This window comes from Eucyclogobius newberryi, unplaced genomic scaffold (assembly GCF_026437365.1).
Source record: "Eucyclogobius newberryi isolate DKJ021-1_F unplaced genomic scaffold, fEucNew1.0.hap1 SCAF_12, whole genome shotgun sequence".
NCBI classification, from domain to species: Eukaryota; Metazoa; Chordata; class Actinopteri; order Gobiiformes; family Gobiidae; genus Eucyclogobius; species Eucyclogobius newberryi.
The window spans coordinates 3284612-3310491 of record NW_027315746.1 but is presented as its reverse complement, the minus strand read 5'-3'; the positions used below and the strand labels follow the sequence as shown (position 1 = coordinate 3310491).

At 44.0% G+C, this 25880-nt stretch overlaps 1 protein-coding gene across 1 annotated transcript in view; it reads left to right on the top strand.

Moving 5' to 3' along the window:
* The window catches only part of atp1a2a (ATPase Na+/K+ transporting subunit alpha 2a), a 440146-nt gene that overhangs the window by 340179 nt on the left and 74087 nt on the right, over positions 1–25880 (top strand). The window contains exon 3 of the mRNA XM_072440595.1: positions 7198–7350. Coding sequence (XP_072296696.1) covers positions 7198–7350 — 153 coding nt within the window. The remainder of the gene's footprint in view (positions 1–7197; positions 7351–25880) is intronic.

Below are 25880 nucleotides of genomic sequence, written 5' to 3'. Positions count from 1 at the left end.
TTTTGTTTTGTTTTTTTGTTGGATGTCTGATGCTTTTGTTTCATGTCTTATTCAGTTTTTAATAAGTTCTCTAATAAAAATAAAAAAAACAACATTAAACGATACATTTAACGTTAAAAAGTCTGATTTCCTGCTCCAAAGTCTGAATTCCAAACAGCATTATTTTACCGAGCGAGGAGTGGGCGTGGCCCTCTCGACGATCGCTGATGATTAGAAACGATTGAGTCTTGATTAAAACTCGATCAGTGGCAGACGGGGCTAAACGAGAGAGAGACTGCAGCTCGTTTGCGCTGCTTTTTCCTCTCTCAACCGACCGCTTTTGTTGTTTTTCTTATTTTGTAAAGTTTTTGTTGCCAAAAGAAGTTTCTCCACACATTTCCAACTCCAGAAAGTGTCTTTGTTTATCGCTGTGCACCGCCGTGACATTTCAGTGCTGAAACGACACTGAACGATCCATTTTAGGCATTTTATTTCATATTTTAGCTGTTATTTTGCTGTTGCCTCGTCAAAAGCACACCAGGAGTTCTAATTAGCTTCATTTACGCTTGTTTCATGAATCCTGAGCCTCATAAATCACTCCGTTTGAACTTCCTCTGGATTTTTTGCATCACGGGTAAAACATTGGCGTTCACGTTGCCTAAGGGCTTCATTTATTTATTTCTCCATTGTTCTGACAGCAGTAGGAACGCCAAGATTATTCTTGATTCTTGATTATTGATAATCGTGACTATTCAGGTCAAATATAATCGTAAGAACGAAAATAATAATAATCGTGACAATTTTAGAAACCAAGTTAAGTATTTTTTGTTCAATTTATCATCTAAAAAATACACAGAAATGAAAATAACCTGTTAAAATATTGCTGTTTTTTGTCACATTTAAATTTATTTTGTCGTTCAGAAAATTTAATTTCATAAAGTCGGTCACAAACATGTCACGGGAACGAAAGAAAATGAAAGATTTCACTGTTGTTTGGTCACAATCTTAATAATAATTGTGAAAAATCGTCAAATCCTGATAATATCGCAATAGTCGTAACACTAACATTCGACATCGTGACACCCCTGGACAGCAGAGGGCGCTCCACTGCTTGAATTCCTGATCGCAGGTGTGGTTGAGGCGTAGTTTGTAGAGAATGTGAAATACTCGAACCAAAAATGACTAAAATCCCATTTTAAAAGACAATTAAAGCCGCAGGAAGTCGTGATATATCATCTTTAAACATGCGACAGAAACGTGCACGACGGGCCAATCCTTCCGCGTAACAAAGCCGCCTCCCCCTTTTCCGTTTCCCTTGTGTTTCTTCCCAGCGGCTCCAGCGGCTCCTTCGTCTCCGTGACACACCCCACATACATGCACTGCTTTGGTGCGAGACGCCAACGTTTCGACTCTAATTCGCTTGAGGCGTCGCCCTTCGCGTCAGACTCCGGCGACCGAAGAAAGCCCGGCGCAGATCCCGTCCAAAAAAAAACGGCAAATCCGAAACGACATATGCCCGTTAGCGTGTACGGAATGCAAATGGCAGCGAAATGGGAAGGTGTCTCGGGCGCCGTCGACACAAACGGCGAGAGGAATTGCCCGGAGACAGCGCTTCAGCAGCTCGTACATTACATTGTTTGTGATTAATTGCCCGAGATCTGTGTTTTCTGCAAAATGACAATGAATATATTGTAAACGTCCCATATTTTTGTTCGCTGCCGAATGCCAAGTTTGTGGTTGTATAAATGAATAAAAAGTCTCATTATCGTTGGGATAAAACAAAGCGCTCTTCTAGATGTGGAGTGCACTCGACGCGGCGCCGTTCACAAAGTGGTTTCACGTTTTGATTAATTTAGAGTCGTCTACGGTTCAGAACTAAACCAATAATCCAGAAATAAATATTGGTCAAACCTTGATTTCAAAGGACTGTTACGACGCTAAACCAGCAGCAGAACATGGACTAAACCAGGAGTTAAGAGGACTAGACCAAACCAGGAATGAATCGAGACTAAACCAGGACTAAACACACAAAAAGAAAATCTAAATATGTCAAAAGAAGCAGAAGTAAACCAGGGTCAAATTAAAAACAATTGAAATTCTGGTTAGAAATAACCAGAATTGAGGCAGGACATACAAGGACTAGAACAAGACTAAACCCAGACTAAACCATGGACTAAACCAGGACTGAACTGAACCAAGACAAAGCAAGGCCTAAACCAGGTCTACCAAGGCATAAGTTAAACCTGGATCTAACAAATTGAACCTAAACTAAACCAGGATTTATCCAAGGATCAACAAGAAAAGAACTACAACAAGACTAAACCTGGATGGAACCAAAAGTAAACCTGGGAAACTGAGACTAAACCAGGATTAAACCAGGACTAAACCAGGACTAAATCAGGACTAAACCAGGACTAAATCAGGACTAAACCAGGACTAAACCAGGACTAAATCAGGACTAAACCAGGACTAAATCAGGACTAAACCAGGACTAAACCAGGATTAAACCAGGACTAAATCAGGACTAAACCAGGATTAACACTCTAAACTGTGAAAGAAAGCTCCTAGAAGTGGTTCACAGCGCTCTGTGACGACATCCTCCAAATACAAAACAGCTTCAAACCGACTTCATAAACTTCCCTCTTTCCACTGCATCTATTAACTACGCCTCAGCACTCCCCCCGGAGGCCCCCGGCGGTACTGCTCCGCCGGACTGGATCCTTGCACGCTTTTGAAATGAATACATAATCCTTGTCTAACACGGCGCGCGTCAACGGGCCTTCGTTTGCTAATTAGCTCGCTTCTTGGACGTGAACCAACTTTGCACATAAGCGGCGAGCTGGAAACGATCTCCCTTTTCTCTTTTGAATCACAAACGCTTTGGAAACGGGAGAACGCGCTCGCCGACAGATGGATTTCCAGCGCACTTTATGTTATGGACTCGGAGGAAGACGAGTGTCCGGACGAACGTACCGGACGGACATTCGAAGGCCTTGGATGGACGAGCGAACCCTTCGTCATCTTACCCTCCACGTCGTGGAAACAGAAGCTTACGTGACGAGTTCAGAGGTATTTTTAGACATATGTTGTGATGATGGTTTCTCAGGAACGTTGGCCTCTGTCTGGACACCGCATCGGTGGAAATATCAGGACACAAAGGCTGAAGTGAACGAGTAAAGTCTGAGAAATCAACCCTCTGTATTTTTTCTGAGGACTTAAAAAACTTCGGCTTGAAGAGTTCATTGGGGAGAAAAATCAGAGCAGTGCCGTTTGAAAAGGTTGTCAAAGGTTTACAGTTCAGCAGCGTTTTCCAAAGCCAGATCTGTCTCTGTGCCAAAAAATACAAAAGCTATTCTTTCCCAAAAATATTCCATCCCTTCTTGAACAAAAATGATTTAAATCTGGCTCTGTTGCAATGATCAATTTGAAATAAAACCTAATATTACATCCCGATTAGGTTCATTAGTTCATTAGTTTTGATAAGTTTAGAATCTCTTTAACTTCAAACACTTTGGTCAAACTGCATCTGCTCTGCTCTAACCACTGGACCACACGAGAGTAACACCAGAGCAAAAGTGTTTTGAATCAATTGTTAGCGTTAGCGATTCGCGCCGACATTAGCATACACGCTAATCTACTGTTTTCTGGAAAATAATGCACCAAAACGCAGCGGGCCGAAACAGTTTGACAGGTAAATGTACGTTTTGTGTAACTAAGCGCCACGAATTCTACAGTGATGAGTGAACTTTAGAAACGAGAGGCTGAAGTTCGATCTTAACTCGTCGGGAAATGTTACGAATGTGATTTTGATCTTTCGACACAAATGTACTAAAAAAAGAAAAAGTAAAATCACATCAGAAGGTTATTTGGGAAGTGTGAATACCTGTTTGCATCATCAGAAATGCTAAAGTGCTCAAATGTGCCTGTAAACGAAGAAAAAACGCAAGATTTAACCGCAAAAGTGCAAAAACATCACTTCATACTCTTGTTTTGGAGCTCACACTAGACATTAACGACTCTTTCTGAGCACATTTTTAACAGTTTTAGTTCTACGATACGCTCAATATTCTAAGTCTGCCCATCTCCCGTGAAACAATTGCGTTCAGACCTACGTTCCCCTCCTTTAAGCGCGTATTTAACCTCTGCGAACCCTGGGACCCCGCCCTGCACTAAAGCCCCGCACACCCTCCGCTCCTCTGCCGTTTCCCGCCGCCGTGAATTGCGAAAACCCTCACGTCTCCAGAACACCCCCCCCCCCCCCCCCCCTCGCGTCTCCCTTTGAAGTCCGCCCTCCTCCCGCCCTCCTCCCGCCCTCCTCCCGCCCTCCTCCCGCCCTCCTCCCGCGCGGCGCTCGCGTTCACGTCGCTCCCGTGGCTCGCCGTGCGTCTGCGGAGGTCAAAGCCGCCAACAAACACGGCAGCGTTTCTCGCCGTTTCATCACCCATCCGTCTCCCGGCTCCTCTCCCCCTTCAACACAAAGTCATTTAGGTCCCTCAGCCTCTCCCCCCGTCTCCCCCCCGTCTCCTCCCACCGTTTCTGTTTGTGCCGCTTCTGTTCTCGATACTTTTGTTTCTTGCAAAGCGGCTCGTGTCTCATCTCTCGCCGTCAATTTGCTTTTCCGACGCGCTCGCTCGCGATTGGCTCGTTTCGTCCCCACGTCGCCGGTCTCGTCTCTAACTCTCTCTCTCTCACGGAGCTGACGTGACCAGAGTTTGGAATCATGATCTCCACTTGAGTTTGTTTCGGCTCCAGTGTCAGTTTGTACGAGTGTTTCATCTTTTTATGGAATCTATTGTTTGATACAGATTCAAAAAAAATATTCCCCAAAAAGTGTCAGGTATAAAATGTGATGTAGCTTGATCATTCACAGTTTTTTTCTTTTTTAACATTTTAATATTTTTAATAAATATGTTAAAATGCATAAGCAGTGTGTTTGAGGCTCGGAGGAAGAGGACTTTCTTAGAGCAGTGTGAAGCTAAACGCTAAATGAGTTTTTCATGAGGAACAATGTTAGAGCAGGGTTAAAATTAATGTTCTGAAACCCAAACTCTAGAACATTCTTCTACTCAATGGATAAACGTGCCGTGGCCAAACCCGTCACCAGAACAGCCTCAGTCAGGTCTGTGGAGAAAGACGCCATTAAATCACCTGTAACCAAAGAAATGCTTTTATCTAAGGATGTAATCTTATGCAATGGAGCTTTAAATACTTGTTTTTGATTTGCCTGGAATGTTTCAGTGCATTAAAGTCATCATAAACATGTTAGACTGACAAGAACCTTCAAAACGTTGATGGTGATTTGAGTAGATTTGACCAATAAATTGATGCATTTTTTGCCTCTCATTTCAAGCACAAGAACTTCTCATTTAATTTAAAGAATATGACTTTCTAATCCTGATGAATACTACTTCATTCAAGCCACTTACTTTTACTTCTGTCGTGTTTGCGCTTCCTGTATTCGCTCTTCCTCCGTCGCTCATGACGACCCTTCTGAAGTCGCCGTGTTTCGGCTTCCTCCGGCGCCGCGCGCTCCTTTACGCACAAACGGACGCTACACGAACGTACGACTGCGGAGGACGTACGTGTGTTTCTGTGTGGGCGGCGACAAACTCCGAGCGCCGTCGAGAATTGTGAAACGTCCATTTGCTCGTGTTTGTTTGCGTTTCTGGCTCTGTTTGGTGGAGGCGCGTCGCAGCGTCCGTAATGATTGCAGATGCCAATCATAATGGTAAGAATTGTAACGCTAGTAACGCGGAGAAGCTAAGAGAAGCCATCGTCACCTGCTGGCCGTTTTTGGTACTTCAGAACTATGTGTCCGGGCCTCAAAACTCCTGCCATGGACACAATACATGGATTCGGGATGGGCCTAGGTCTGATATTTGCTTTGCTGCTGCTGCCGATACCGATATTTGAAGTTTAAAATCCATAACAAATATTTTTAAAGTCGATGTAAAGTTCACAAATCAACTTTTCCCTTCTAAGTTCATAGTAACAAATAACAACAATTATAAGAACATATTCATCTACTAAAAATAAATTCATATAGTTAATAAGTGGCAACTATTGGATGTTTTTAATGAATCGTCATCAGCTTGTTCCATGTACTTTTCCCTTTTAACACAAATACTTTTTTTAATTAGTTTGTGCTTTAATTAGTTTGAATACACCTGTTCGTCTAATCTTTTTAAGTTGATAAAAATAGGGTTTATTGGTGCATGATTAATAATTCAGCCCTTTGGAATAACAAATAGGAAACATGTCGGTTGTGTAAGTGTTCCCCCTGTATTTGCACACGGTAATTAAAATAACATGAAATATTTATGGGATATATCATAATTTGTTGCATGATTGTGTAAACATGCGGCCATATTTTTAGCCTCTTCTGTTCCCGTTTTTACTCATTAGTCTGTATAAAAAACACAACAAGAAAACTCGACATATTTCCCATCGTCTGACACAAGAAAAGTGTAATAAAATGTGTTCTCTCTGTGTCAGGTTCTGTCTCTTCTTTTAAATACTGAACAACGGAAACAATATGATTATAGACGCCTTAAACATGTGATGGAATTATACTCGACTATTTGTGGCATGTCATTAAGTGGAGAATGTGTAAAACGTACTGTCTTTCTTATAAAGAGTAAGTTCTGTATTTAAACACGTGTTATTGACTTAAGTGTCAAACAACATCGTCGTAGCAGAGAACTTTGTGGTGAAGTGTTTTTGTCCTGCACAGTCTGGCATATGGTGGCGATTACTGTCTTCACGATCGCTCTTATTTTTGTGTTTCGTCCCGATGCTGGCGCGGGGCCCTTTTTGTGTGAAGATTGTGTTCCGAACAAACCCTGGTTCCCGCCGACTTCATCGACTGTGATGTGTGTGTTTTTTAAAGCTTCTGCACGTGGAAAAACCCACGTCGCTGCTTCGACGCGAGCCGCTATTGTTTTAGCCTCATTTAAACTCCGGTGCGGTCGGTGGTTTGGTAATTCTCTCTGCTGCCAGTAGATGGAAAGCCTGACTCATTGAACGTCTCATGTGGGTTTGAATACGCTTTTTACTTTTTATTTTAATCCTCAAAACATGAGACGCTAAAGCGGCGTTTCAGGTTTAAATGCCGATAACGATAACAATGTTTGCAGAAAATGTGTCGTTCAGGTTCACGGCGAAACCTCTAACCCTCTGTCCAAACTGACCGCTGCTTCTCCTCTGACCTCTCTGCAGCTCTCCGGGACAACCGCATCCAGCTGCACCGCTCCACCTCCACCGAGCTCTCCATCACCATCTCCGAGGTGCAGCTCTCGGACGAGGGCGAGTACACGTGCTCCATCTTCACCATGCCAGTGCGCACCACCCGCGCCATGGTCACCGTGCTCGGTAAGACCACCCGCCGCGGGGGGGGGGGGGGGGGGGGACAGAGAGGAGAGGGTCTGGGGGACAGAGAGGAGAGGGTCTGGGGGACAGAGAGGAGATTATCGGTGCATCTGATTCTTTTCTCTGGCCGTGCCACTGTGCTCACGGACATTTCGGCTCCGTCTTCGACTCGTTAGCATTTAGCATTATTGACGCTAGCAACTCTGGAAAAGCGTCATTGCTGTCGCTCAAAGAGCCGCTGTGGGCTTGTTATCGTGCGTGGTGCGGAGTTTAGAGTCATTTCACGTCGTGTCATTGAGGGAGAACGGTCCAAATCTGTCCCCGAACATTGTCCCCGAACATTGTCCCCGAACATTGTCCCAGAACATTGTCCCAGAGCACCAGCAGACACAGACAATGGTGCCACATGTTTAGTGGTTTATAAAGGGTGGTTATCGCCGCCTGGCATCTGTGTGATAAGAGTGAAAGAGGCGAGCGCAAACAGCTCATTCTTAACCTCTGACACTGACCAATGGGTTGAGTCTGTAAACACTGCTGGGTAAAGACTGTGGGACGTTACAGCGCCCCCTACAGACTGTGGGACGTTACAGCGCCCCTACAGACTGTGGGACGTTACAGCGCCCCCTACAGACTGTGGGACGTTACAGCTCCTCCTACAGACTGTGGGACGTTACAGCGCCCCCTACAGACTGTGGGACGTTACAGCTCCCCCTACAGGCTGTGGGACGTTACAGCGCCCCCTACAGACTGTGGGACCTTACAGCGCCCCCTACAGACTGTGGGACCTTACAGCGCCCCCTACAGACTGTGGGACCTTACAGCGCCCCCTACAGACTGTGGGATGTTACAGCTCCCCCTACAGGCTGTGGGACGTTACAGCGCCCCCTACAGACTGTGGGATGTTACAGCTCCCCCTACAGACTGTGGGATGTTAGAGCTCCCCCTACAGGCTGTGGGACGTTACAGCGCCCCCTACAGACTGTGGGATGTTACAGCGCCCCCTACAGACTGTGGGACGTTACAGCGCCCCCTACAGACTGTGGGACGTTACAGCGCCCCTACAGACTGTGGGACGTTACAGCGCCCCCTACAGACTGTGGGACGTTACAGCTCCTCCTACAGACTGTGGGACGTTACAGCGCCCCCTACAGACTGTGGGACGTTACAGCTCCCCCTACAGGCTGTGGGACGTTACAGCGCCCCCTACAGACTGTGGGACCTTACAGCGCCCCCTACAGACTGTGGGACCTTACAGCGCCCCCTACAGACTGTGGGACCTTACAGCGCCCCCTACAGACTGTGGGATGTTACAGCTCCCCCTACAGGCTGTGGGACGTTACAGCGCCCCCTACAGACTGTGGGATGTTACAGCTCCCCCTACAGACTGTGGGATGTTACAGCTCCCCCTACAGGCTGTGGGACGTTACAGCGCCCCCTACAGACTGTGGGATGTTACAGCGCCCCCTACAGACTGTGGGACCTTACAGCGCCCCCTACAGACTGTGGGATGTTACAGCTCCCCCTACAGGCTGTGGGACGTTACAGCGCCCCCTACAGACTGTGGGATGTTACAGCTCCCCCTACAGGCTGTGGGACCTTACAGCGCCCCCTACAGACGTTACAGCTCCCCCTACAGGCTGTGGGACGTTACAGCGCCCCCTACAGACTGTGGGACGTTACAGCTCCCCCTACAGGCTGTGGGACGTTACAGCGCCCCCTACAGACTGTGGGACCTTACAGCGCCCCCTACAGACGTTACAGCGCCCCCTACAGACTGTGGGACCTTACAGCGCCCCCTACAGACTGTGGGACGTTACATTGCCCCCTACAGACTGTGGGACGTTACAGCTCCCCCTACACACTGTGGGACGTTACATTGCCCCCTACAGACTGTGGGACGTTACAGCTCCCCCTACACACTGTGGGACGTTACAGCGCCCCCTACAGACTGTGGGACGTTACAGCGCCCCCTACAGGTCGGACGACTCATTGGACCAAACTGCAGTTAAGATACAAATATTTTTAATTCAGCTCAAAATTATAAAAACAAATGTATCACAGACTAGCACATTTTTTTATGTTTATAATGTCACTTCCTGTTTGTAATTGATGACATCACAGTAGGAAATTACCCATAAAACACTTGGCCAAAACTCATCGAATGTTCCAAAAAATATACGAGAGCAACTTTATTTTGTTGAATTCATGTTTAAAGAGTCCAAAAAAGTTGTGTCTTTTGTGTAAATTCTGCATAAACTTTGACTGGGGTGTCCCTGGTGTGATGTCACTTCCTGTCCCTGGTGTGATGTCACTTCCTGTCCCTGGTGTGATGTCACTTCCTGTCATTTTCTACAGATTTTTCAACGTTTTCTCCACAAACACCTGCTCGATTGGTGTTAAACTATAATGTATATGTACGACAGGTATAAACACACATAATAAAGTCACTATTAGAAAATCATAAAACCCTTTCATTTGCACTTTAAAGAGAGCACCGGCAGTTAAATTCATCTGAAAAAACAAATCATTTTAAAAGGATGTTTCGTTTGTTCTCCCCGACACAGATTAACGCAGCTCACAAACCGGTAAGAAAATGTGAACGCAATAGAACTATTTATATTAGAGATGGATCACATTCTTTAGTGTAATTGAATTTATGGTGTGAATTATGCGGGATACGTCTTATTTCCTCCGTCAGGACTGATCACATGATTAGGTCCTTCCATAAGGTTCGTTCACGTGAAATGTGACATGATTATGTGCACTTGCATTTTTGTGTCACAGTGTCACGTTATAGTCATTATTGTGAAGGGAAACATTGTGATTTTAGGATTATTCACCATTATCCGCAGAACATTTTGACATTTTTCTTTGAATTTGCCATTAGACTAGTTTGAGTAATAAATAATGTAAGTTTAAGCATATCAGCGTCTTACTTCTTGCTCTTTTAAGTGTTATGTCAGTCATCGTTAGTGGAGTATAAGTCGCACTAGACAGAAAATGCATAATAGAGAAGAAAAAACATATATAAGTTGCACTGGAGTATGAAATGCAGTTGCAAGTGTGAAAATAACAAACAATATCACATATAAGTCGCTCCGGAGTATAAGTATATAAGTATAAATATAAGTATAAGTCGCACCCCGGCCAAAACTATGAAAAAAGGTGCGACTTATAGTCCGGAGAATACAGTAATCGTGATTTTTTTTTTTGCGATTGTATTTGTGATTGACTCTATGTTCTAGTGGTAGGATTCTGTTCAAAGTTCACATTGTAAATTGTAAGAATGGAATGCGTTTCTGAACACGTTTGTGCAGCTCTAAACGCGGCATTGGCAGATTTGATGCAGAATAAGACGGATATTGTGATTTTACGATTATTCACGATTCTCCGCAGAACATTTTGAAATTTTTCTGTGAATTTGCCATTAACACAGCAGACTAGTTTGAGTAATAGATATTATGAGTTTAAGCTTATCAGCGCCTCACTTCTTGCTCTTTTAAGTGTTGTGTCAGTCATCGTTAGCGAGACGAAGCCGACACGCTGTAAAATCACGTCTGAAAACGAGAAAAATACACTTGTTTTAAGCAAAACATCCTTGAAATAAGTGAAATGATCCTCCAGTATCACGGCGTCTGGAAATAACCTTAATAATCTGACTTATTTAATGTTTAGTAAGTAGAAATGTAGAAAAGATCAGTCCGATTTTTCTTTAGGCCAAGTTAATGTTAATGATTAGTTTATTTTTGTTAACTGATTTGTTTTTTACGGCTAAACATGAATAAATGCTTTGTAGCTGTGGCTTTTAGTTCATGGTCAGTTCAATTTTGTTCATGATTATTAAATGATACATTTGTTTTTGTCAATTATGAATTAATGATTCACAAAAAATCAAAATGCTTTGTTTCGTTAAGTGTTTCCAAAGTGTTAAATGTAAAAATAATGGTAACACTGTATAATAACTACACTTATGCCTTATTCGAGTCTGTGTGAATGAAATAAACCAAACTCCAGGTCTTTTTTTGATGAAGAAACTGGAAAAAAGACGAGGTTTCAAAAAGGCAAATTTGGCAGATATTTAACTTTAACAGAATAATAATTTCTTTTCATATTATGTTTTTTTTTTCTTTTTTTAATAACTACACTTATTCCTGCCTTAACAAAGCATGAGCAAAGACTTAATAGTGAACAAAGAGTTTATTCAGCATGATTCAGGCTTAATAACTATTTAACTAATAATCTAATACTTGAATCCAAACCCCAAACCTAAAATGCAGCTCTAATGACCCAGTTATTAAGCCTGAATCAAGCTTGTGCTCATTATGAATCAAGTCTTTGCTTTGTTAAGGTGAATAAAGTCGTAGTTATTATAAAGTGGTACAAACATAATTGGATATTAGTTACCATAAAGCCGCTCGCCCTTTGCTGTTTGAACTCGACATATTGGAAAAGCTGTGGGACGATAAATCATTGGGATTCATGGAAGTGTGTGAAGCTCCCGAAGCTTCAGTTTCATCATGAAACCCCGGCGTTCAGAGCCTGTGGTGGGCAATGGTATCGGCCCGAAGCGCAGTGGCCACCGCCGCCGCCACAGCTGCCACAGCCGCCACAGCCGCCACCACAAACATTTACAAGACAAATACATGTTTAATTATTCACACCTTCTGGCCACATCTTTCCTGGTGAGGGAAATGGTGAGATACGTTTGTTCCCTGGATCACTGTGGAGGAGCGCCTATATACAAGTATATAAGTATAAATATAAGTATAAGTCACACCCCGGCCAAAACTATGAAAAAAGGTGCAACTTATAGTCCGGAAAATACGGTAATTGTGATTTACTCTATTATTTAATGGTAGGATTCTGTTCAAAGTTGACATTTTAAATTTTAAGAATGAAGTTTGCGTTTCAGAACACGTTTGTGCAGATCTAAACGTGGCGTTGCCAGATTTGATGCAGAATAAGACGGATATTGAGTTGTTTATGGAGGAAATTCTAGCACTTGAAAATGTTTCGGTGTAATCCATCATTCGTCCAGGCGTGTTCCATAGTAGAAAAAGCTTCAGTTGTTTCATCTGGACTCAGTTTGAAAAAATAGACGTTTCGACTCTCATCCAAGAGTCATTGTCAATAACAGAATTTAGGTCGAGAACTCCGATATTAATACTGTTCTGTGGTAAGACCCGCCCATTGGGAGGAGCCTTCCTGAAGTAGAAAGAGTTGTTTGTTTCAACAGAAACTCCCCCCTTGTATCTACCGAGCTAGCCTATTCAGAATCTTAATGGGCTATTAGAAACCTCTTTGTCTTTGTGAGACCCTGGCTCAACCACCCTGAGTACCTGATTAGCATCTGAATGTCCTCTACCTTTCCAGGGGTTCAGAATCCCATTATAAATAACAGGAAGATTAAACCTTAGCCTGGTTAAACCAGGAAACACTTTAAGACAAAAACTGGTTCACCCAAAGGACAAGTTGCCGACTCAAAAACAGAGAAATGTAGTTTATTCGATCCAATGCAGTGAAGAAAGTTGTAAAGAACGTTACATAGGTGAGACGAAACAGCCTCTACACAAGAGGCTTTATCAGCACAGAAGAAATACTAGTTCAGGACCTCAGAGTGCCGTGCATCTCCATCTTGAAGCCTCTAATCACTCGTTTGAAGACGGTGAGGTGAAGGTTTTAAGCAGGGAGAAAAGATGGTTTGAAAGAGGAGTCAAGGAAGCTATTTTTGTTAAAAAAGAAAGACCTTCTTTAAACAGAAATGGAGGGCTAAGGTTTAATCTTCCTGTTATTTATAATGGGTTACTGAACCCCTGGAAAGGTAGAGGACATTCAGATGCTAATCAGGTACTCAGGGTGGTCGAGCCAGGGTCTCACAAAGACAAAGAGGTTTCTAATAGCCCATTAAGATTCTGAATAGGCTAGCTCGTAGATACAAGGGGGGAGTTTCTGTTGAAACCAACAACTCTTTCTACTTCAGGAAGGCTCCTCCCAATGGGCGGGTCTTACCACAGAACAGTATTAATATCGGAGTTCTCGACCTAAATTCTGTTATTGACAATGACTCTTGGATGAGAGTCGAAACGTCTATTTTTTCAAACTGAGTCCAGATGACTACAACTGAAGCTTTTTCTACTTGAAAATGTTGCTAATCGTGTCCATTAAATTGCAGTTTTGAGCTGATTAACCGCGCGGCCCGAACAAGAATGTTCTGTCTTTACAAACGTTTCAACACATACACACATACATAAGTTTTATTATTTATATAGTATTAGATCAGAAAAATGGACGGAGCCAGGTTTAAATGTTGTGGTTCTTTTTCCTGAAATATCAGAGACAAAACAATTTACTGAGTGGATTTTGGTTCTGATTTAGCTTTTGAGTAAACGAGATCTGACTGAAAATTGGCAAATTTTACCTACATTTTTCTACATTGGAGAGTTTTGTTGTTTCCACAAGAGAAATGGACACAAATGTGGCTGCAGTTTGTGTAGTTTGTGTCATCCGGAAGTCATTTTCAATCTGAAGGTACTATGAAGCTGAATGTATGCTGCACTGAGCTCGAAAATTCCTGCCCTAAAAGGGAGGAGTTATAACCTGAAACTGCTCTGGCTGTGTTTACCTGCTCGCCTCGTTGTGCGTCGTCCTCTGTTGTCCTCTGTTGTCCTTTGTTGCACTCTGTTGTCCTCTTTTGTCCTCTGTTGTCCTATTTTGGCCTCTGTCCCCCCTTTTCTGTCCTCTTTTGTCCTCTGCTGTCCTCTGTTGTCCTGTTTTCCTCTGTCTCCCTCTGTCATCCTCTTTTGTCCTCTGTTGTCCTATGTTGTCCTCTGTCCCTCCTTTTTTGTCCTATTTTGTCCTCTGTCGCCCTCTGTCCTCCTCTGTTGTCCTCTGTCGTCCTCTTTTGTCCTCTGCTGTCCTCTGTTGTCCTATTTTCCTCTGTCGCCCTCTGTCATCCTCTTTTGTCCTCTGTTGTCCTATGTTGTCCTCTGTCCTTCCTTTTTTGTCCTATTTTGTCCTTTATCGCCCTCTGTCCTCCTCTGTTGTCCTCTGTCGTCCTCTTTTGTCCTCTGTTGTCCTATTTTGTCCTCTGTCCCCCCTTTTCTGTCCTCTTTTGTTCTCTGTTGTCCTTTGTTGTCCTCTGCCATCCTCTCTTGTCCTCTGTTGTCCTTTGTCGCCCTCTGTTGTCCTCTGCCGTCCTCTTTTGTCCTCTGTTGTCCTCCGCCTCCTCACAGTTGTTTACTTGCTTGTCTAATATTGGATCCTGAGTGGCATTTCAGAGGCTTTTATCTATTTTTTCCTACCCAAAGGTTTCAGCAAACTGCTGTAAACAGGAGGTAGATTGCAGTGTTTCCGTTCGAAGGAGGACTCTGGACTTTTCAGACCAAAGTGTCTTGCCCAAAGGTTCAATAACCTAGCGAGGGATGGTTTCTACCAACTGAGCTACCGCTGCCAACCCAAAAGTTAAATGTTTGTGATTTAATAATGAACGTTCTCCTCCTGATGGACGTTTTTGTTCTCGTCTCCTCCCGATGGACGCCGGTCTCGGTATTGACCGGCCGCGCGGCGTAATCGGGTCGAGGATCCCGCGCGGCGTTTTTGCGCATCGATCGAGCTGCGGGAGGCGCTGTTGTCCGTCGTTTTTCGGTGCCGTCAGCTCCTTCCGAACGCCTGAAGACGGGAGCGGAGAGTTTGCGGGGATGCGATGTGACGTAAAGGATGCGATGTGACGTAAAGGATGCGATGTGACGTAAAGGATGCGATGTGACGTAAAGGATGCGATGTGACGTAAAGGATGGGATGCGATGTGACGTAAAGGATGCGATGTGACGTAAAGGATGCGATGTGACGTAAAAGATGCGATGTGACGTAAAGGATGCAATGTGACGTAAAGGATGGGATGCGATGTGACGTAAAGGATGCGATGTGACGTAAAGGATGTGATGTGACGTAAAAGATGCGATGTGACGTAAAAGATGCGATGTGACGTAAAGGATGCGATGCGACGTAAAGGATGCGATGCGACGTAAAGGATGCGATGTGACGTAAAGGATGCGATGTGACGTAAAAGATTCGATGTGACGTAAAAGATGCGATGTGACGTAAAGGATGGGATGCGATGTGACGTAAAGGATGCGATGTGACGTAAAGGATGCGATGTGACATAGTAGAAAAAGCTTCAGTTGTAGTCATCTGGACTCAGTTTGAAAAAATAGACGTTTCGACTCTCATCCAAGAGTCATTGTCAATAACAGAATTTAGGTCGAGAACTCCGATATTAATACTGTTCTGTGGTAAGACCCGCCCATTGGGAGGATATTTGTGGATAAAGTGAAACATCTCCAACTGGACCCAGATGACCTCATGGTTTCATATGATGTTGTGTCCCTGTTCACCTGCATCCCGACCTCTGATGCAGTAGCAGCAGTGAGGTTCAGACTGCAGGAAGACACCACCCTACAGGAAAGGACCAAACTGACACCTGAACACATATGTAAACTGTTGGACATCTGTCTGAACACCACTTACTTTCAATTCCGGGGACAATTTTACAGACAGATTCATGGCTGTGCCATGGGCTCGCCCGTCTCTCCCATAGTGGCCAACCTGTACATGGAGCACTTTGAGAAGAAGGCACTGGTCTCTTTCTCAGGCATAGCCCCAAAACTGTGGCTCCGCTATGTCGATGATACTTTTGTAACAATCAAGAAACAAGAGCTGGAAACCTTCTCTGATCACATCAATGCTGTGGACCCACATATCAGGTTTACAAGAGAAGACGCTAAGGAGAATCGCTTGGCCTTTCTTGATTGTTCCACGATCAGAGGAGAGGACGGGAAACTCCAAATAGAAGTATATAGGAAACCTACACACACGGACCAGTATCTGCTCTTTGGTTCCAACCACCCACTACAGCACAAGCTGGGGGTGATCAGAACCTTACAACACAGAGCTCAAGGTGTGCCCACCAGCTCAGAGGGCAAGAAGAAAGAGGAAAAACATGTCCGAAATGCCCTCTCAGCCTGTGGTTACCCCGCTTGGGCTCTCAACAGAGTGAAGAGAACCAAGAAGCAGGACAAAAGGGAAACTGAACAGAGAAGGAAGGGTGTTTCTATCCCTTATGTCTCTGGCCTGTCGGAAAAATTGCAGAGAATTTTTAGACAACACGAAGTCCCTGTTTATTTTAAACCAGGAAACACTTTAAGACAAAAACTGGTTCACCCAAAGGACAAGTTGCCGACTCAAAAACAGAGCAATGTAGTTTATTCGATCCAATGCAGTGAAGAAAGTTGTAAAGAACGTTACATAGGTGAGACGAAACAGCCTCTACACAAGAGGCTTTATCAGCACAGAAGAAATACTAGTTCAGGACCTCAGAGTGCCGTGCATCTCCATCTTGAAGCCTCTAATCACTCGTTTGAAGACGGTGAGGTGAAGGTTTTAAGCAGGAGAAAAGATGGTTTGAAAGAGGAGTCAAGGAAGCTATTTTTGTTAAAAAAGAAAGACCTTCTTTAAACAGAAATGGAGGGCTTATGTTTCATCTTCCTGTTATTTATAATGGGTTACTGAACCCCTGGAAAGGTAGAGGACATTCAGATGCTAATCAGGTACTCAGGGTGGTCGAGCCAGGGTCTCACAAAGACAAAGAGGTTTCTAATAGCCCATTAAGATTCTGAATAGGCTAGCTCGGTAGATACAAGGGGGGAGTTTCTGTTGAAACAAACAACTCTTTCTACTTCAGGAAGGCTCCTCCCAATGGGCGGGTCTTACCACAGAACAGTATTAATATCGGAGTTCTCGACCTAAATTCTGTTATTGACAATGACTCTTGGATGAGAGTCGAAACGTCTATTTTTTCAAACTGTGTCCAGATGACTACAACTGAAGCTTTTTCTACTATGGAACACGCCTGGACGAATGAGGGATTACACCGACATGCGATGTGACGTAAAAGATGCGATGTGACGTAAAGGATGCGATGTGACATGAAGGATGGGATGTGACGTAAAGGATGCAATGTGACGTAAAGGATGCGATGTGACGTAAAGGATGGGATGCGATGTGACGTAAAGGATGCGATGTGACGTAAAAGATGCGATGTGACGTAAAGGATGGGATGCGATGTGACGTAAAGGATGCGATGTAACGTAAAGGATGCGATGTGACGTAAAGGATGCGATGTGACGTAAAGGATGGGATGTGACGTAAAGGATGCAATGTGACGTAAAAGATGCGATGTGACGTAAAGGATGGGATGTGACGTAAAGGATGGGATGTGACGTAAAGGATGCAATGTGACGTAAAGGATGCGATGTGACGTAAAGGATGCGATGTGACGTAAAGGATGCGATGTGACGTAAAGGATGCGATGTGACGTAAAAGATGCCATGTGACGTAAAAGATGCCATGTGACGTAAAGGATGCGATGTGACGTAAAGGATGCGATGTGACGTAAAGGATGCGATGTGACGTAAAGGATGCGATGTGACGTAAAAGATGCGATGCGACGTAAAGGATGCGATGTGACGTAAAGGATGCGATGCGACGTAAAGGATGCGATGTGACGTAAAGGATGCGATGGGACGTAAAGGATGCGATGCGACGTAAAGGATGCGATGTGACGTAAAGGATGCGATGTGACGTAAAGGATGCGATGCGACGTAAAGGATGCAATGCAACGTAAAGGATGCGATGTGACGTAAAGGATGCGATTCGACGTAAAGGATGCGATGTGACGTAAAGGATGTAAAGGATGCGATGTGACTTAAAGGATGCGATGTGATGTAAAGGATGCGATGTGACGTAAAGGATGTAAAGGATGCGATGCGACTTAAAGGATGCGATGTGACGTAAAGGGAGGACCGCTTTCCCCCCCGTGACTCTTGAACCTGATCATGGAGCTCAGAATGGACCGGTTCTCCAGCTGCAATAAAATAAAAGCGTTTTCAAGAGGGATCAGGGGTTTGGTGGACCGACATTCCACCCGCCGTGTCATCCATCAGCCGCTCTCTGTCCAGGGCATCGGATCGTCTTTAAAGGGCCACCACTGCATGTGCCGTTATTCTTTTTCATTGGAGGGTGTTTTATGCTACAACTTGTGCTTGTACTGGACTCTCTAAAGGTTCGGAACAACAACAACAACAACAACAACCAAATGAACGATACCCAAACTTAATCCAAATCCTCACTTTTTCGTGACACTGCTTGTGATAAATATTGCAAATCATAAAAAAGACTGAAAAACAATAGAATCCAAAGTTCTTACTCTTGGTTAGTCGTACTATAGAGGTTAGAAGTGCTATCGTTGTACGTGGTGACGCAACCAGGACAAGCATTTGAGTAATAATGGAGACAAGCTGTTGGCAGAACTTCCATCGTCCATTGTCCCATCATGCACCTCTGAGTTTTGATTGATTTGAGCGAAAACCGAAGCAGAACTCTTACTATCGTTGGTTTATTCGGTCGGGATAACCAGCCGTCCACAGTCCATTGCACGTCAACGCTGGCGAGGCCCAAGAACCCAACAACACTGCGCGCTGCTGAGCAAGGCAAACCCCGAGATCGGACGTTATCGAGCTTTCTCAAGGTGGAACGAGTCAAGAGAACTCGTCGTGTTTGGGCTAATGAAGCTTCTTCTCCGACGTCACAGAAACGCATCGCCAACATTGACTAAACGTCTCTCTTCTCGCTCCACAAACGGACTTTTTAGTGCGGCAAACGCTCCCAAAAGGCTCCGGTCTGAGCTCGGGAAACGGAGGCGGCTGTGATTGGCACGTTCACTCCAAGCACATGTTTCCAAACTGCTTCCTCAGGCTTTTCTTGCACTTTTTCCTTTCCCGCTGACTCCCACAAAACTTCCATTAAAATTGATTTCGCAAATAGTTTTCTCCGACGGCCCATTTCGGTGCGTCTGGATAAACAATATTTACTTAGGGCCCAATGAGGGAATATCGGTTTTTCGCGTCTGCTTTTCTCGCTCCAAAATTAGTCAGCAACAAAGTCCTGTGCGCGGCGGAGACGCTGCAGATAAATCCTGAGCAGGTGTAGAGCGCTGCACGCGTAATTGGAAGCTATGTTTGTGTCAGTTGTTGGTCTGAGTTGAGTTGTTTGTCATCGGGGAGAGAGTGCAGTTTGCCTCATGGAGGGAAATGACTGTTGTTTGTACACAGTATTTAAGTACAGTATATTCATGTGATTTAATGTATGTGAAAGGTTTTAAACACATGTTTTTGTATGGTTGGAATCTGAAGCTGTTTTTATGGATTTATGGATTTATGGATGTCACACTATAAGACGTGAGGAATTTAAAGTTGTAACAGGATCAAACTTGTCTACGTCCAAAGTGTACAGTGTCCGAGCAAATACTGTGTCATTGGCTCCGTGTGAAAGTCACTTAATATTAGCTCGTTAGCTGAGGCTAGTGCTACATGCTAGCAGTGTTTTTGTGCTTGTTAAATGTGACAAATGGAAAGGAAATGGTGAGATACGTTTGTTCCCTGGATCACTGTGGAGGAGCGCGTGTGTTTACATTGGTCACATGTTTGTTGTCGGTCGCATGTTTGTCACATGTTTGTTGTCGGTCGCATGTTTGTCACATGTTTGTTGTCGGTCGCATGTTTGTCACATGTTTGTTGTCGGTCGCATGTTTGTCACATGTTTGTTGTCGGTCGCACGTTTGTCACATGTTTGTTGTCGGTCGCATGTTTGTCACATGTTTGTTGTCGGTCGCACGTTTGTCACATGTTTGTTGTCGGTCGCACGTTTGTCACATGTTTGTTGTCGGTCGCACGTTTGTCACATGTTTGTTGTCGGTCGCATGTTTGTCACATGTTTGTTGTCGGTCGCACGTTTGTCACATGTTTGTTGTCGGTCGCACGTTTGTCACATGTTTGTTGTCGGTCGCACGTTTGTCACATGTTTGTTGTCGGTCACATGTTTGTCACATGTTTGTTGTCGGTCGTATGTTTGTCACATGTTTGTTGTCGGTCGCACGTTTGTCACATGTTTGTTGTCGGTCGCACGTTTGTCACATGTTTGTTGTCGGTCTCAAGTTTGTCACATGTTTGTTGTCGGTCGCATGTTTGTCACATGTTTGTTGTCGGTCGCACGTTTGTCACATGTTTGTTGTCGGTCGCACGTTTGTCACATGTTTGTTGTCGGTCGCATGTTTGTCACATGTTTGTTGTCGGTCGCATGTTTGTCACATGTTTGTTGTCGGTCACATGTTTGTCACATGTTTGTTGTCGGTCACATGTTTGTCACATGTTTGTTGTGGGTCGCATGTTTGTCACATGTTTGTCGTCGGTCGCATGTTTGTCACATGTTTGTTTTCGGTCACATGTTTGTCACATGTTTGTTGTCGGTCGCATGTTTGTCACATGTTTGTTGTCGGTCGCATGTTTGTCACATGTTTGTTGTCGGTCGTATGTTTGTCACATGTTTGTTGTCGGTCGCATGTTTGTCACATGTTTGTTGTCAGTCACATGTTTGTCACATGTTTGTTGTCGGTCGCATGTTTGTCACATGTTTGTTGTCGGTCGCATGTTTGTCACTTGTTTGTTGTCGGTCGCATGTTTGTCACATGTTTGTTGTCAGTCGCACGTTTGTCACATGTTTGTTGTCGGTCGCATGTTTGTCACTTGTTTGTTGTCGGTCGCATGTTTGTCACTTGTTTGTTGTCGGTCGCATGTTTGTCACATGTTTGTTGTCAGTCGCATGTTTGTCACTTGTTTGTTGTCGGTCGCATGTTTGTCACATGTTTGTTGTCGGTCGCATGTTTGTCACATGTTTGTTGTCGGTCACATGTTTGTCACATGTTTGTTGTCGGTCGCATGTTTGTCACATGTTTGTTGTCGGTCGCATGTTTGTCACTTGTTTGTTGTCGGTCGCATGTTTGTCACATGTTTGTTGTCAGTCGCATGTTTGTCACTTGTTTGTTGTCGGTCGCATGTTTGTCACATGTTTGTTGTCGGTCGCATGTTTGTCACATGTTTGTTGTCGGTCACATGTTTGTCACATGTTTGTTGTCGGTCACATGTTTGTCACATGTTTGTTGTCGGTCACATGTTTGTCACATGTTTGTTGTCGGTCGCATGTTTGTCACATGTTTGTTGTCGGTCACATGTTTTTGGACAACATGCAGTGAACAGTAGTTTTACATTTACAGTGCAATTCATCACATTTTCATCGCAATTTGGTCTTTTCTAATTGTAGAAAAAGTTTCAGTTGTTTCATCTGGACTCAATTTAGAAAAAAACGACTCTCATCCAAGAGTGATTGTCAATCTAGACCGGGAACTCAGATATTTATTCTATTCTATGGTAAGCCCCGCCCACCAGACGGGCCCTCCTGAAGTAGAGCTGAAGAAAAAGTTGTTTGTTTCAACAGAAACACCTCTTTGTTTTCTATCAAGCTAGCCTCTTGTTTACTATCAGCCCTTTAATGGATATTAGTCTCTCTTATGTCCCAGTGGGCGGAGCTTTCTAGAATTTCATGATGTCATATCTTCAGGGGCTTTTATAACAAACCTGATCTCTGTCGGCAGAAATAAACAAAGGTTATTTTTTGCAATACAGTGGAGACGTTGAACTTTGCACCAGTTTTTGTTGGATGTGGATTGGCCACAAAAACAAATTCAAGATAAAATGTAGTGTAAAAATGTCACTGCACCAGCGTTATCTTCAAAATGAACTGAATGGTGTATATTCCGGTGTCACATGTCGCCCTCATTAACATACGTCAGAATACACAACGCTGCGTCTGTCGCGTTGACTTAAAGCTAAATGTGGCGCGCGCCGTGAACGCTGGCGGCAGATGTGCGAAAGGCCGCGCCAGCTCCAGCTGATTGTGATTCAAGCGTTTCCCCGTCGCACTAATTGACAGCTGTGACACTGTACGCGGCGTTCCATACATTTTTCATGACCCGAGAGGGAAAGTCGAGCGCGACGGCAGCGGAAATGTATGTTAAAGAGAGAGACACACGGTCTATGCAAAATTGACTTTTTGGAGCTTTTAACTCGGCTACAACATCGAAAACACACCTGGAGTTGTACTTTTGCTGTTTCATTCATGAACGTGTACGAGCGCTGTCCCAGTGTGAGCCTCAGAAAACACTCAGTTTAAAGTTTCCAACATTTGGGACGTCATTCTGAGGTCTCCTGTGCCTTTTTTGAATCCATAAATCATCTGATTCCAGTGAAGAAATGTCATCTTGTCTGCTTTTCTATTACAACATTTTCATTCTATTTATTATATTTGTCCAGTAAAACCAGTATTTTACCTTCAAAGGAAAAAGCGAACTGACTTTCTCCTTTAAAATAAATAAATGCAGTAAAATGCAGTGTTAAATGTGTTCGAATGATGTTCCACTGAAACGTTTCCCTTTGAGAATACATATATTTACAGACTCGAGCTAGCTTTTGTTTATTTTCACATGGTAATCCCGTCTGCTGCCAGTAGTGCTAACGCCAAATACCAAAGAGCACGTTTAAAGGACAAATAAAAAAAAAACAAAAAAACATAACAGAAAAACATTCAGAATATTGCTGATGAAATGTATGTGTTTATTTATTACAGCTGTAGATATTTCAGCTGTGTACACATTATGAATCAATATCTTTGTGTGACTTCTTCTTGCTTCCGTTGCGTTTGTTTTCCGTCTGAAACGTCGGAGCATAATTGATGCTGGCGCTGCGCACGTGGAGGTCCCGACGCCGCTCCGGCTCGCTCGCCGCGCCACATTATTCACATTTTAATATTCAATCCGCCGTCACAACGCCCCAGGGCGATACGTCGTGCGGAGTCTCCTCACAGGGCGATACGTCGTGCGGAGTCTCCTCACAGGGCGATGCGTCGTGCGGAGTCTCCTCACAGGGCGATACGTCGTGCAGAGTTTCCTCACAGGGCGATACGTCGTGCGGAGTTTCCTCACAGGGCGATACGTCGTGCGGAGTCTCCTCACAGGGCGATACGTCGTGCGGAGTTTCCTCACAGGGCAATACGTCGTGCGGAGTCTCCTCACAGGGCGATACGTCGTGCTGAGTCTCCTTACAGGGCGATACGTCGTGCGGAGTCTCCTCACAGGGCGATATGTCGTGCGGAGTCTCCTCACAGGGCGATACGTCGTGCGGAGTCTCCTCACAGGGCGATATGTCGTGCGGAGTCTCCTCACAGGGCGATACGTCGTGCGGAGTTTCCTCACAGGGCAATACGTTGTGCGGAGTCTCCTCACAGGGCGATACGTCGTGCTGAGTCTCCTTACAGGGCGATACGTCGTGCGGAGTCGCCTCACAGGGCGATACGTCGGGCAGAGTCTCCTCACAGGGCGATACGTCGTGCGGAGTCTCCTCACAGGGCGATACGTCGTGCGGAGTCTCCTCACAGGGCGATACGTCGGGCGGAGTCTCCTCACAGGGCGATATGTCGTGCGGAGTCTCCTCACAGGGCGATACGTCGTGCGGAGTCTCCTCACAGGGCGATACGTCGTGCGGAGTCTCCTCACAGGGCGATACGTCGGGCGGAGTCTCCTCAAATAATAAATAAAATGAAATAATCCAATGCATTAAAATCCAGTGTTAAACGTGTTTAAACCGGCTCTGACGACAAAATCACTTTGATTTTTCACATATTCTTGATATTACGACATTAATCGAAGTTTCTCTCGTCAAATCCAATGATGTTCCACTGAAACTTTTGCCTTTTTAATGTATTTGTTGACGATCTTTTAGAGGATTTTACAATTTAATCTCCAAGTCTTTCACAAACTGCTCCTGCTTTTTCACCACCAGAGACGCAAATATTCTCTTCATTTACGTTCTGTTTGTCTTTTGAATAGATAAATATAAATACATTTGAATAAATCCAAACCATAACGCGACGCAGCTAATTAATTACACCAATAAGCCGGTTTTACATAAGAAAGTACGACAATCGAGATGTTCTCCAGGGAACTGAATTAACCTTTCAGACCGACACTAAATAACTCATAATTGTTTTGCAGATTTACTGCACGGGTGAAAAAAATTGATAAATAATAAACTAATGGATTCAGCAAGTTCAGCATTTGTAATTGTGTCTCGTTTTGTGGGGTTATTACCGCATTTTCTGGACTAGAAGTTGCACCGTTTTTCATGGTTTTGCCCGGGGTGCGACTTATACTCCAGAGCGACTTTCTCGGTGAAGTCGGCGCCGTTTCTGACGTTTAAACGTGTCAGAAATATACAACAACGAGTTGTTATAACTGCATAAAATGAGCCGAGTTCATTTGCTTTGGGTTTTCAGTGCGACACAGAATATTTCACTGGTTTCAAGACAAGATAATTCATCTTGAACAACAAAATAATACTTTGCCCATGAAAAAGTCAATTTTAAACAGAATAATCTTGCTCCATCCAGACAAAACATCTGAACCACCAAAATTATAAAATATGAATATCCTGAATGTTTTCTTATACAAAACATCTTCTTTATCTCATATAATTATATAAACAGAGATGCAACTCACCTGTATTTTATCTGTTTGTCCAGCGATTATTATTTTTGATTGAGTATTTGTTCCGATTGCAAAAAAGACGGTGATTTTGACTAAAGTTTCACTGGATTGAAAAAATGTTGTCTGTGTTGCTGTTGCGTCGTAGTTTATTATGTATTTAAAACATTCAAATTGAGGAAAGAAGTGAATCCAATAGTAAAACTATGGAAGAATAAGTTTTTCAACAAAAATACTCACTTTACATTGAGTTTATTTGCAAAAAACAGATAAGTTAAAAAAAAAAAAAATAATAATTAATCAAAATAAGGTTTAATTCCTCCTTGATATAAATGTCCACGCCATCATTTTCCTTGATAATATCTGTATCTTTTGGACAATTTTATTTTTAGTTTTATTAAAAGAAAGATAATAACAATAATAGACTTTGTTCTGATGGAATTGGTGTTTTGAGCAGTAAAATCACTTCCCTCGGCACATCGTGTTTAACGTCCAGATCATGAAGATTCGATGGTTTCATGTCCAGAGAAACGCGCCCCATTCTGCTGAAGCTTCCACATCGTTTCTCTTTCTCCTCCGTCGTCCAATAAGTCTCTGCTGCTTCTTCTCCGTCAGTTTATTTTCGTTTTTAATAAAGAGAAAACCAGAAATCTGAGATCGTTCCGCCCACACAAGCTTTCGTTCTTTCTGTCGCAGATGGAGCAGAGGGAAAGGAAAGGAAAAAAGAGAAAAGTTTAGCTTCTACTGGCTTGGACTGGTGACTGAGCAGGCTGAGCGGGCTGAGCGGGCTGAGCGGGCTGAGCGGGCTGAGCAGGCTGAGCGCGTTGGCACCGCTCTCCAGTCCGTGGGCTGTTGTGGGAAAATGTCCACTGCGTCCCGTTTTTTTAGACAATACAACAGGTACAGCGCCTTGAAAACTACAGCCATTTCCACCGTATCCCGTTAGCGCTCGCGGCTAACGTTGGTGAGGTACAAGCGGCGTGCTGTACGAAAACGTTCCTGTGAAACGTTTTGTGGCAGGCATCGCCACGGAGACGGGCGCGCCGCA